Raw genomic sequence first — 14,015 nt, forward strand, 5'->3', positions numbered from 1 at the left:
CTAACTGGAAAAGGAACCTGTATAAAAAAGTTTTGCTGGTGTTGTATGATTATAACACAGAAATGTTTGGCTTTGGGAATGAGAATCCTTGACATTGTATGTTGAAGGTTAGCTCTGGCACTGTAATGTTTTTTTTTTTACTTAAACTGGAAGTTTTAACACTAGAACTGGAGGCAATAAAACCAATCACATTTCCAATTTGCTGGATTGAAATTGTCCATACTGAAACAGGATGCTTATATTCTGAAAGTGAAGTACTGTAACTGATCCCTTAGTGCTAGAACTGGATGGGAACTTTGGTACTATAATGGGAATCTGTATCTGTAAGGTTCTGTATTGGGAAATTAAAAACGTATTTGTTTTACTTGCTGCTAGACTAACAAACACACACGTCTCATGCAGGCCTCGATTCCTTCCTGTCAAGAAAATTGTGGTTTTATTTTAGCTCACTCGGTGCTGCAGTGCCTCTCTGGGCTGTCACGTTTTTTTTTATAAATGTCTTTCCCACTGCAAGTGTCCTGGTTTCTGCAGCCCAGAATAGCTCGGAGCGGCGCTGAGAGATAATAAGGGCCTGTCAGAGTGGGAACTGGAGCCTGGATACGATTGGGACGGGGCCGATCCGCTCCGCAGCTAATCGAGACACGTGTCGGATGTCGGGGTGGCAGGACGGGAGCGTTTTAATTTGATAAGCTCCGCCGAGGGTCGGCCGAGCGGATGCGATGAGTAAGCGAGTCTATCGTTGGCGCGAGTGTTTCTAGTTGATAATGAGAGTTTTTCCCCTCGGTTTTGAGAGATGACTGACGTCGCTGCCTCACTGCGAATGAGACGGAGACGGAAAAAGAAGGGCTCAGATAGCAGCTAAATAAACGAATCCATATCAAACATGCGTATGTAGTACTCATCGAAGCTTTACATGAGGATTTCTTGACTATAGTTCATGGTGTCCACTAGCCTGCAGAGTTTGAAGCTTCTCCTGCTCCCATTACCTGAGATATCTCAGTCTTGATTATTTTGAACTATGCAGGACAGATCATCACCAGAACTGCTGTTGTGAAGTTATTCTGAGATAACTGGACAGCTCTCCAGACCGTCCCCCTGCAGAACTAGACGTTTACCGAAGCATTTCTTTAATACAGATTGTTTTATGAAGCTGTAACTGAAATAGCTCTGCTTGAGTGGTTGAACTGGGTAGGATGGTGCGATCCGTGCCCGAGAGGACGACACATTCATACAGGGGTGTGGAATGTAGCCCGTGTGAGGCACTCGGCCCAGGGAATGTGTAAAGGATGTGCAAATGTGCCCTCACTCGCATGTGTACATGCAAAAATACCGATATGTGCATACTTTCCACACGGGTACATGCACTGACTGGGTACTAATCTGGTATATGCAAAACTTGGAGGCCCATTTTATTATATATTTTTATTATAAATCTCCAACTTTAAAGCCTTGCAGCAACTTCAGAGCAAGTATGAAGAACAAAGATGAACAAGGACTGTCATGATGGGGTTGAGGTCAGCCTCCTGACCTAAACCCCATCAAGCATTTAGACAGACATCTCATACGCATCCATATGATGATGCCCTTCTTCTGAAAATTCTTTCCACTGTACTCCTGGGCATCTGTCGTGCCCGTTCACACAATAGATCATTTGTGAGGTCAGGCACTCATGGTAAACAAGAAGGCTCGGCTCTCAATCAGCATTCCACTTCATCCCAAAGGTGTTCAGATGGGTTCAGGTCAGGGCTGCTGTCCATCCAGGTCAGTGGAGTTTCTCCAAACCAGATTCGTCAAAGAAGGTCACTGTGGAGCTCTTCGCATCACAAGCATATTAGAACAGGAAGGAAAAGTTGGAATAAAGAGGTGTCCACATTGTAGTTAATTAGTTCTGTTGTACATTTCCTGCTATTTATTTGCGTGCACTAAACATAATAGGCTGTGGAAGCTATTATGTTTCACACAATAGACAGACCTAGTGACTCTCTACACAGACGCATTTTAGGTCATCCTACACTCCTGAGAAGAGGGCATGTCTGAATTCTTAGATTCCTTAAAATGCTCCTACTGGGGCGGCCTAGTTCTGAGTAATAATCTGACCGAATAACGAGGGAGCGCCCGACACTTCCTCAGCGCTGAAGGCAATCCCAGCATTCAGTGCTGCACGACTTTTCTCACAAAAAACTACAAACATGGCAGACGAATGAAATGTGGAGCAACCAACGGAGTTCTTTTCACATGTGAATAAATTCTCGTTGATGTTTAATTTGTATAAAGATGCACAAGTGTCGTTTATTTGCAAATTGGGGCTCGTCAGGGACAGTTTAACCGTTTTTGGTACACGGATGGGTTGTGTCGCTTCAGCCCACGACTGAGAATACCACAGTAGTACCACAATATAAATAAATAATAAACAAAAATAGCAAATAAAAAAAGTATATAAATGAGAATACATAACACCAAACTACCATCTCATGGTAGATCTGTGTATTTTGAATGGATATATTTATTGACAGAATGATTCAGAAGGCCGTGTGATGGTTTCTACTTTGTGGCTTTGTGAATTGTTCTGCACATAAACAAACACATCACTATCTGAGAATTTAAACGTCCCGTGTGAATTCAGCAGTGCTTCGGATTCAGAGTTAAATGTCTGATGTCAGCTCGTCATGATTTGGGGGGCGCATGAGGGATTCATGGCAGGACCAGTTGAGGACTCTTGGTGCCGTGTATTATACACTACAGCGCATTAGATGGCAGCATTGAGTTTGTCATGCCACATCATGAGCTCATAGCCCAGATGTGTATTGTTTACATCATAATGCCACTTCCTCATGAGCAGCCATGCAAGCATTTCCTTCCTCATAGACAGAACAGTCAGACTGTTCTCAGATCAGCGGACGTTCTTCTCTACATGTGCCGTGATGCCACTTCATACGGTGCTGCGCCAATCTCCAATCTGGGCTCAGATATTAATATTTCCCACTGTTTGTTTGTTTGTTTGTTTGTTTAGGGTTTTAACGTCATGTTTTACACTTTTTTACATTCATGACAGGAACGGTAGTTACTTATTACACAAGGTTCATCATACACAGTCGTGGACAATTTAGTGTCTCCAATTTACCTCACTTGCATGTTTTTGGACTGTGGGAGGAAACCGGAGCACCCGGAGGAAACCCACACAGACATGGGGAGAACATGCAAACTCCACACAGAAAGGACCCGGACCGCCCCCACCTGGGGATCGAACCCAGTGCTACCCACTTAGCCACCGTGCCGCCCATATTTCCCACCGAATGTCAAAAAATCGCCGCCATTGTCTGTTTCTGCTATTCTTTGTTTGAAAAAAAGTCAAACTGCAGAACCTTATTAAAACCGCTGCTGGTTTCGGCCTCTTGTCATTCAGCGTGGCCTAGTATCATGGTTTTATTAATATTTATCATTTATATGTGAAATAGCTATAAACTGCACTTTTAGGCTTACCCCTTTAGTTTTCTGTTCTTTGTTAGATGTTCTTATATCCTTATTTTTTATATTATATATATTTTTTAGATTTTTAAATCAGAATTTTGCTTTACATTCATTTGTAATTTTATTTTCTTTGCACTACACATATGGGCGGCACGGTGACTCGGTGGGTAGCACTGTCGCCTCACAGCAAGAAGGTCCTGGGTTCGATCCCCATGCGGGGCGGTCCGGGTCCTTTCTGTGTGGAGTTTGCATGTTCTCCCCGTGTCTAGCTCCGGTTTCCCACAGTCAGTTTAATTGGAGACATTGAATTGCCCTATAGGTGAATGGGTGTGTGTGTGTCTGACCTGCGATGGACTGGCGCTTCGTCCAGGGTGTTACTGTGTGCCTTGCGCCCATTGAAAAGCTGGGATAGGCTCCAGCACTCCCCCGCAACCATAATTGGATAAGCGGTTAAGAAAGTGAGTGTGAGTGAGTGCACTACACATTGATGTGTTGTTGTGATATGCTTGTGATGATTGTGATGATTGTGAATTGCTGCTGTAACACTGCAATTTTCCTTCGGGGATCAATAAAGAAAGTGGGTTTGATCAATCAATCGATCAATCAAGAGCGGCTGTATAGCTAAAAAAAGATCACACAGAGGTCACTCAACTATTTTAATAGCATTTGTTGATGAAATGGGATGCCAACAAGCTTACGGTCAGGTGTCAGGTGTCCGTACAGTGTAAATTAGGACGAAGTAAATACAAGTTCATAACATTTTATAGACACAACAGTGTGAAAACAGGTTCATTATTAAAGGCACATGAGTGCAGGATGTGTATTGTATAAAACGTGCACCATGTGACCTACTGGGTGTGTGATCAGTATTTAATTTTCGGCTTTTATCCATTTTTGTGCGTCACATCATCTCGGCTGATGTTCTCCGTCCTGTTTACGTACCATTTTTGGTTGAACGTTGTCTTCGAAACACTTCGAAATGCCAGTCGGTGGAGGGGCGAGACAGCACAGTCGTAACATCACTCTGTCGTGGGCGCTGTTCGTGTGGTAATGGAAGATGCCACGACCCAGAATAAACCTGCGGTCGCTTTACGAGGAAGTCAGAGAAACCACGTCTTTGTAGTGGTTCATTACTCACCTTGTCAGCAGATCGCCTGCTTGTGCTTGGGTCGATTCTCATTGGTTAGTCTGGTAGGGGGTGTGTGTGTGTGTGTGGAGGGGGTCGTTTCCATTTCCGGTTTTATAAACTGTGCTGAATGATGTCATGAGTACTTCCTCATAGTGTTTGCATTGTTCTATTATTATCAGAGATGTAGCGTGCAGACAGTGAATTGATTCACACTTTTCCAGTCTAAAAAAAGCTCAATTTCACCCAGCAAAAAGCCTCTGGGGGTGGAAATGAGAACTGGCGCTCATGCGTTGGCTGGCGGTGGCACTTTATCCTGGTCAGGGATGCAGTAGGTCCAGCTTTCTTAGAATCACCGGCCAAACCTTCACAGGGCCTCGACCATCCAAACCCCCCCGTCAGACACAGCCGGTTGAGCATCTTCATACATCCCAGTCATATTGAGCTAGTGTAATTTGGTTGGAAAAAGAAACAACCATTTTATCACCTGCAGATTCATCAGTTTAGAGCAATTTTGTATCTCCAATTACCTCACTTGCATGTTTTTGGACTGTGGGAAGAAAACCGGAGCTCCTAAGGAAACCCACACAGACACGGGGAGAACATGCAAATTCCACACAGTAAGGACCTGGACCGCCTGCCTGGGAATGGAATCCAAGACCTTCTTGCAGGGAGGCGACAGTGCTACCCACCGAGCCACCATGCCGCCCACTGCAGTCAATTAAATCATACACTTTTATAATAATCTTTAAAATCAATTTTAGACCCAAAATGCTCAGAATTAAATATTTAAACGTATAAAATTGTCAGGGATGAGCAAAATTCTGCTTTACTGACAGAATTACTGACAAAAACATCACTTCTGCAACATCACACATCAATAATAACTACAAATTTGGTTGCGGGGGGCATGACTGTGCAGCTAGTGAATTGTCACACATTAATACTGGTCCTAGGTGGAGTTTTGCTTGTTCTCCCTGTGTACCCTCGATGCCTTCAACAGCAAGTCCTGTGAATCCTGTTGTCTGGTTGAAGCCCCTGCTTGAGTAGTGGAGGAATACATTGAGCAGGGTTTTGCAAACCCTGGGTCACGACCCTTAGGTGGGTCGCCCCTTGTGAAGGCTTTATGTTACATCTTGTACACAACAGTGTGACCAGATTGTACAAGATGCATTGTTTGTGTTGCCTGGGTCACGTAAAACATCATGGACAAAATAGAGCCCTGACATAGAGCATAGTGTGACTGTCAGAATACACCGCTGGCTGGTGTAAAAGAAGCGGCTGGTGACTTCACATGCGTCAAAGTGGACGGGTGCTAGTTTGTGGCCTCTCTGGCCAGCATGGAGGTGGTGCAGGCGGCAGAGGAGCTTCTATAAAGAGGATGGAACTAACTAGTTTAAAAGAAAACTGTACTAAGTGTAAATGAGTGTGTGTAGGACAGAATGGATAAAATCTGGCTCCGTTCTCGATCCATCGTGACCCTGAACATGATATTTTAGTTAGTAAATAAAGCTTCACTTCTGTGAAATTGGGGTCCAGTGAAAATGAGAGTCTGGATTTAGCCACATCGCCTGGCTTTAACAAAATCTCCTCAAATCAAACACATTCTTTCTCTTCACCTTAATTAAATTACACATAATACATCCAGGAAGCCCAAAACCGCCCCCTGTGGCTCCCTGGTTCTATAGAAGGGGCACGGAAAGGCCAGCACACACGGACAGATTTAGGAACGGTTATCTGGAGAGGTCCAAAAATAGCATCCGAAACCAATTGTAGGTACTCTGATGAGCGCGGAGGCCTGGGTAATTCACGGTGGAAATCATAAAGGCAGGAAATAGGTGTTCGGGTGAGGACGGGCGTCTGGGGAGGGCGACAGAAGAGCGCGAGGAGGGTTTAGGGAAAGGCTGGCAGGGCGAAGAGGGGTGCAGCTGGATGGATGTGTCTCACCCTCCGGGGCTTTGACCCCAGGGTCCGGCCTGCGGGGGCTTATGAAGTCAGGCGTAGGGAAGGCGTGGAGGTAGAGCGAGCAGTCAGGCGCTGTCAGTACGTCACTCTATCAGTAAAAGTGGTACAGAGAGGAACGAGGACGAGAGGAGAAGGACGAAGGACAGGACGAGAGCGGGAGACTCAGAGTCTCTCAACATCTTGCTGGAATCTTCGAGAGCTACTTCGAGCTTCGGAAAAATGTACATGCTGCGGAGTATTTTAATGATTTGTTGATACAACACGGACCCTATCTGACGTCAAAGGTTCATCCTGAGGAACTTTTAGGTCTGATGTTTTGTTTCCGTGTGTCTGCAGGGCCAAAGACATGAAGAACCGCTTGGCGTTCCTGAGGAGAAGGAACGAGTCTCCGGGCAGCTCTCCGGCCAGCAAACTGGACAAAACCTTAAAGTCAGTAAAGTAAGTCTTATATTTATGTGCACACGTCGAGAGTGTTAGCGCGCGCACCATCGTGGTGCCCTGTTTTGGGTGGGTGGTTGATTCATGGGGGAGTGTGTAGACGAGGCCCGGGGTGGAAAAAGGAAGTGCTCTGTTTGTGTCATCACACGGAAGTTGGGCTTGTTTAGCCTTGTGTATTTTTTCCATCCACCAACTCGTCATGAGGAGCCTCATTTGCTCCGACTGCATCTTCATGGCTCTGTTTTTAGCTAAATATTAAAAATAAAGCACGGGGATCACATGGCACGGCTGGAAATAATGCAGCGTATTGTGCGTGCATGTACTGTAAGCCTAACATGATGCCAGCTTATTTGTGTCTGTTTTAATCAAGCATGATTAGATTATTAACTAATAGGTGGCAAAACTTAGCGAGGTTATTAAATGAGCCAACATTTCCTTTAAATAGAACGATCATAAAATCCTATTCAGTGTGAAAATCAGTCCCGAACACATCATGCCCAAGAGGATGGAACATGGTGCATACTTCCCTGCATTGACAATGGTTTAAATATCAACCACGGCTGCCAAGAACGGAAACGAGAGTCAGTTTAACTGCAGTAATCGTCGCATTTTCACCCTAAAAAGGGTGTAAGCTCACTACCACTGAGATCCAGGGTTCGAATCCCCAACGACTGCTGTAGTAGGGCCTCTGAGAGGAGGGTTGGCAGAGATATTGGTCCCACAGTAGTTTGGCGTCCTGTCTGGGGGCACGTTGCCGCAGTGTGCCAGGTGATTCCGGGGAGACTGGACTCACTATGACCCTGATCAGAATAAAGTGGTGAAAAAATACAAGCAAGCTGCCGGACATATTTAATAAAAACAATGATGCCAACAATAATTGGAATGGGGAATTTGATTGGGGCGGCACAGTTCTGGACAGCAACATTTGACCATGGCATCATGGTACTGTCTGTTAAAAGTTTGGCATGTTCTTCTTGTATCCATGAATTCGTATCCTATTTAAGTGGATCCTGCCCTGCGCTCAGTGTTTTCCGGTGCCGGCAGAACCCACCACGATCCTGACCATGTTAAAGTGGTCAGCGTAAATAAACAGTGTGAATGCATCAGGAATTAATCAACCTTAATATCAACCTTGGGGTGTTAAAATCTTAGTGTTCGATGCGTGTCTGTGGGAATTTGTGCCTACTTACTACTATGTGTGTGTTCTGTGAAGAAGTGCGCCCTTATATGTTATATGTGTTATATATACATATACGTACACACATGCTTGTTTGGAAGCTGGGGTCAGGTCAGAGGGCAGGGTTGGTCATTATACGGCACGCCTGGAACAAACAGGGTTAAGGTGCCAACAGTGGCCGCATAGCAGAGTTTGGATTTGAACCGGCAATCTTCCGATTGATAGCCTAAAGCTCTACACACTAGGCTACCACTGTCCACTACGACAGACCCAGTAGGGCTGAGGTCCGTGCTCAAGTCAGGATATTGGATTTTTGCTCAATATCGCGGCTTTATGGATTTTAGGTTGCGGCACCAATTTGGGGATCGACCTTCCTCCAGTGCCCAAAGTCGAAAGCGTATAAATATGATCTCTTCTTTATTATTGATTGAGCGTAGCTGTTCGAGTTAATCATTACGAGGGGTGCCTGCATACGTTTTATTTAAAGCATAAAAATGAAAGTGCCGTCGCAGGACCTAACATATGGTCAGTGAAGCGTTAGCGTGTGTTAAATGAAGCCCGAGTGTGAAAGCGAGCCGCCAGACGTTGAGAGATTCACCATTGTGTAAATACAAGCGTGTTATAAACTCTCTATTCGCTGTTACGTAGTGAATATGACCCAGCTGCTCGAGCATATGCACGGGTGTAACGTTCGGCGTGACGAATGCCGCTTAATCACCGGTGAATTCGGTCGACAATGCGACCCCGAAGGCCCTGAAAGCGCCGCTCGATTCTTAAGTCAATACGGCAGCAGATGCTGGACGGCTGTTAAGTGTAAGTGTGACAATGAAGACAGAGAGAGAGAAAAAGTGAGAGAGAGAGAGAAAATGAGAGAGAGAGAATGTGGGTGGAGGTGGAGCTGTAGAACCTGAAGTCTCTCTATTGGGTGAATCAAACCCCACCTCCGCCCCCCGTCCGTGAGGTTATTCATAAAAGCAGTTCTCCACCAGGGACCTTCAGAGACTTGTAGGCACACAAGCGCAGTCACACTCACACATTCAGTGTCAGCACAGAGCTTCGGATGGGTCACACAATGAGAAACCTGGCAGAGATGGGCTTGCTCAAAAACCGATCTGCTTTCATCTGCAGGCCCACGCCGGAGGAGGCCGTGAAGTGGGGAGAGTCCCTCGACAAGCTGCTCGTCCACAAATGTAAGTAAGACCGCTGGGTGAAACGCTGCCGTGCACCTTGTGCCTTTGCTTGTGTTGACTTGCCGGGTGACGTGAAGGATTTACATTCTTAGCTTTAAGCAACTAGAGTAATTTATTATTATTATTTTAATTTCCATGCATAAAAAGGCTGTCTGGGAGTAGTATAGCATATAGGTATATCATTATTAATTGTTATTGCTGCATAAAGATTACTACTGGTCTGCAAATCTGATTTATTTTGTAGCTTGGCATCTATTGTTATTGTGTATTTTTATTAGATGGATGATTACATTACAAGCTCATATGTCCCATTGTGTGCTATTTACGCCATTTAAACTTATTTTCACTGGAATAAAGTCTCTTCTTGCTTTGAATGTGTCCATGTTCATACCCAGATGACCCTTAATGGAATAATAATAAACATGCATTATTTGGGTGCATGAAGCATGCATGTTGCTGTGCATTGAGTGAACGTTGTAAGCTGTGTGTGGCTCCTGCACGTTAATCGAACCCATGACTTTGGCACCGTGCCGTTCTGTGCCCGGATGAGATCACGGGTGAATTTGGGAGAAGTACTTTGCTCCGCTATGGAACCTGCTGTGTTTTATCAGAGAAAAATGTACAGAACTTTAAAGTGTGCATTTAAAGTGCACGATGTGTTACTGTGGTGTTTGGGTCACGATGCAGCCCATCAGTGAGGAATCAGTAGGTCTGTGTTGGTGTATTATAGCAGTTTAGTGCAACATTTAGTGCATTAACTTGCGCAGAAAACAATGTGCAGTGCTGGACATTATTTATATGAGTCACGCAGGACCAGAAATTATTTTAACAATTATTAAAATAAGTAAAATGAAAATGACTAATAGAGGCCAAATATACAACAATATTCATGCTTGCAGGTTCTCTGTGTGTAGCAGCACTATTAGTCAGCAATGTAAAAATTAGTTATCTATAGTTTTCTTATTTTTTTGCGGCGAGCTTATCTACAGCGCTCATGGGAGCGGAAAATAGTCCCGGATGACGGGGTGGCTCCCCGACTTCCTTACATTCATACTGACTTTGCCTGTGAGCAAATTCCAAAGGAATGATGATGATGCCACTTCAGGCTGAAAAGAATCCGGTTTCTGTCGTCATGTCCTTTGTGGACGTTTGGTGAATCAGTTAGAGCTCAAAGATGTGTTTCCAATTCCTATACAATGACTAGAAATCACTTAATCCTGGTGATAGGAAGCAGAAAAGCAGGATTTACTTGTTTGGGTCGGTGTTGCCTCGGGTATCGCAGTCCACTAACGCTCCTCTCCTCTCCCGTTCTGTTTGCAGATGGTCTGGCGGCGTTCAGAGCCTTCCTACGGACCGAGTTCAGCGAAGAGAACCTCGAATTCTGGCTCGCCTGTGAGGATTACAAAAAGGTCAAATCGCAGTCCAAGATGGCTTCCAAAGCCAAGAAGATCTTTGCAGAGTACATCGCCATTCAGTCCTGTAAAGAGGTGAGCATGACGGCATATTGATTACATATGTTTTCAGGTCCGGGGCGATGTAGGTCGAACTTATATCGGATGTCCAGTAAGCAGATATGACCTCTCGCAGGGTGGTAGGGTGGCAAAAGCCAATCACAAGGGTTTATGGTCAAACGTCTAGATAATATAAGTCAAAAATGCATTTCAGGTGAAAAACAATCCCTAAAATAGATGTGGGTTTAGTTTTTTTGGGGAAGAGCGTCAAGATTTAGTGAGGACGTCAATGAGAAGCCCTAGCAGCAAGAAACTAAATTAGATTTTTGGGTTTTTTAATGTAGAAAATTACATTTGTACGGCAGTACTGAGTATTTAAGTATATTTGCTGCATTTTCTTATATATTTGTATCTTAAATACCCATTTATTATTTATTATTTATTTTGATTGGCACCAATTTAAACCAAGTCAGATTCCTCGTATGTTTAAATGTACTTGGTGAATAAAACTCTATTCTGAAGTCATCAGACATGACTTCTTGGTCGTAAAATTGGTTTTAAACTTAAAACAATATGAATAAAAGTGTTTCCTATGGCAGTAATGCTGTAGCTGGACTGCAGGTCAACAGAAATAGTAACCTAGACTCAAGTTGAAAGGAAACACATTTGTGTTCGGTTCTCAACACGCTCTATAAATAGAGATGATTATTATTAAAGCGGCACGGCGGAGGTTAAACACGGGCCGCGGCCAGTCATAACGCACCTATCGTTTTGTCTGGAAACAAATCACAGTCAGGACAGTTTAAAATCCCTCTAAGTAAACACACATGGGCAGCTGGGTGTAAATCCGGCCCTTTCCATCCTCCTCCTCCACCCCCGGACCAGTTCTTTTCTTTCTTTCTTCAGAGCTCTGAATGAGCCGTCTTTTTGTTCAATTCCCACCGGGAGGCCGAGAGGCCTACAGGATGTGAGCTCATACCTACTGCGTAATGCGCATGGATTCAGCCCGGCTAAGTTTTGGAGAATGTTTCTACTTTGGAGCTTGGAATGCAGCGTGGAAATTCAATCTGCGGTCGCGCTAACGCAGGTTTCCAGCTGCACGGCTCTGGATTTAGAACATCTGGCCGTGAATATAAAACAGAGAGAGAGAGAGAGAGAGAGAGATAGGAGAAAGTCTTAGCAGCGGTAGAATCACAATCAATGATATTTTAAACACTTAAATTAGCTGTGATGTTGTTAATTGGGCAGGATTGATTTCTGACCATGTCTTAAAGCCACAGGAACCGATCTTAATTTCCGATCTTTCGCCCCGCAGGTGAACCTGGACTCGTACACGCGAGAGCACACCAAGGAGAACCTGCAGAACGTCTCGCGCTCCTGCTTCGACCTGGCCCAGAGGCGGATATACGGCCTGATGGAGAAGGACTCGTACCCGCGCTTCCTGCGCTCCGAACTCTACCTGGACTTAGTCAACCAGAAGAAAGCCAGCGCCGCGTCCACGGCGTCGTCGTCGTAATGCGCCGCCCGGTGCGGGGACGCTCACGGGCCGCGGAGAATTATTTCACTTAGGAGTTTCGTTCTCATCCGCCATCCTGTCCTACACGGCCGCACAGACCGAGCCGGAGCGAGAGAGAGGGGCGACTGGCACAGAAACGAAAGATCTGCGAGGGAGAAAGCGGGCGTGGTTCGATCTGCACGGAGGGGAACCGATGGAGTGTCCTGTTTCGTTTTTGCCATTTCTTTATTTATTTTTCCACACGTGCTGGACAGAACGGGGATCTCTTTGACACAGAGACAGTCGGGTACTGTTTTGTAGCTCATCGTTTTGAACCGCCCCGTCCTGAGAACACGGTTCCCGCGCTGTCGGTACGACCCAGACGCCACTTTTAAGATGTGGACCGATGAAAATAACAAACGGCTGGGTGTTTTTTCTCTCTCTTCTCGACGATCATGCACTTCCGTATCCTCGCGTCCATGTTCTAGCAAAAGACTTGCTCGAATAGACCAAACCTGGGCGATTTCATGCTACTAACTCCCACAGAACGGAGGCGTTCCTATAAGTCGGACTGTTTTCACATAGCGACCCGTCGTAGCTCCATGTGGAAATCAGATGAGGAATCTCAGGACTGCAAGGCACTCGACTATGAAGCTTTCAGGCTCATTTAACATTATTTTGTATATATTTTTTAATTATTATTATTATTTTTAGGTTAAAACCTGCACTCCATAGATAGAGTTTGTTAATAAGAAATGCTTTACCTGTACAGAAGTTTGAATATTTATTTAGATCCTTGCTGGTCATGCAGTTCATTGCACTCGGCTATAAGCACCCGTCCCTTTTTACCCCCTATTTTACCCCACGCTCTCCTTAAATAAGTGCAATACGTTTTATTATTTTTATTAGTCCGCTTATCCGTCGCACAAGTTTCACTTTTTGCGTGAGCGCGACACCGAGTTGTTTTGGTTTTTACGTCTGAACAGCGAGTCGCAGTTTTAGAGAGTAAACAGCTACTATAAGCATGTTATTCGAACTGTGTGTGCACCCAGGCAGCAGGCCGCCGGGGGAAATACGGATGTAAATATCGTTCTTAAGAAAAGCATAAAATGGAAGAAAAAGAAGAAAAAAAGACAAAAAACCCCGAAGGTTCCGCGGTGATGCCGCGGTTCACGGTCAGATGTATATGTATGTAAATACTGAGAGCTTCGAAGCTATAAACGGCATGTAATGTTATCGAACAGGGGCGTGGGTGGGTAAAATCCACCTCCCACACAGTCATACACTGCTTGTAAGGGGTTTTACGAAATGTATTTTAGCATTTTCACTGTTTACAATTCAAATGCATCTCCTAAAATAGCAAGACAGACGATAGACTACATTCAGTGTCATTGTAAAAAAAAAAAATAGAAATGAAAATAAAAATGATGAAATAAAGCAACCAAGTGGTTAAACCGATACCTCATCTTGTCCTTGTTTTTCATTTTTTGGTTAAATTTTGGATTAATTTTCATATATAGACTCTGAATGGCTGTAAATATCACATCCTTGGGTTCATTTTTGACAGTTTTTCTAACCCCAACCTGACAGATTGAGCTCACAAGGTGATCGCCAAGCCCTCCAGGCGCACCGGGTCCTAGAAAGCTAAAACCAGGACAGTTTGCCCTCAAAACTGAAGTTTTTATGGGTGTGCTGCACCTTCGGT

At 44.7% G+C, this 14,015-nt stretch overlaps 1 protein-coding gene across 7 annotated transcripts in view; it reads left to right on the plus strand.

The window, feature by feature from the left end:
- The window catches only part of rgs3a (regulator of G protein signaling 3a), a 146,592-nt gene extending 132,822 nt beyond the window's left edge, over positions 1-13,770 (plus strand). For 5 of the 7 annotated variants that reach the window (XM_062989063.1, XM_062989061.1, XM_062989064.1 and 2 more), the window contains 4 exons: positions 6,896-6,997; positions 9,303-9,364; positions 10,685-10,851; positions 12,131-13,770. In XM_062989063.1, coding sequence (XP_062845133.1) covers positions 6,896-6,997; positions 9,303-9,364; positions 10,685-10,851; positions 12,131-12,331 — 532 coding nt within the window. In that variant the 3' untranslated portion in view covers positions 12,332-13,770. Of the gene's footprint in view, positions 1-5,656; positions 6,781-6,895; positions 6,998-9,302; positions 9,365-10,684; positions 10,852-12,130 lie in introns of those variants that run through there. The other 2 variants (XM_062989067.1, XM_062989062.1) reach the window with 2 other exon arrangements.
- The last annotated feature ends 245 nt before the right edge of the window (positions 13,771-14,015 follow it).

This window comes from Trichomycterus rosablanca, chromosome 26 (assembly GCF_030014385.1).
Source record: "Trichomycterus rosablanca isolate fTriRos1 chromosome 26, fTriRos1.hap1, whole genome shotgun sequence".
In the NCBI taxonomy this organism is placed as follows: domain Eukaryota; kingdom Metazoa; phylum Chordata; class Actinopteri; order Siluriformes; family Trichomycteridae; genus Trichomycterus; species Trichomycterus rosablanca.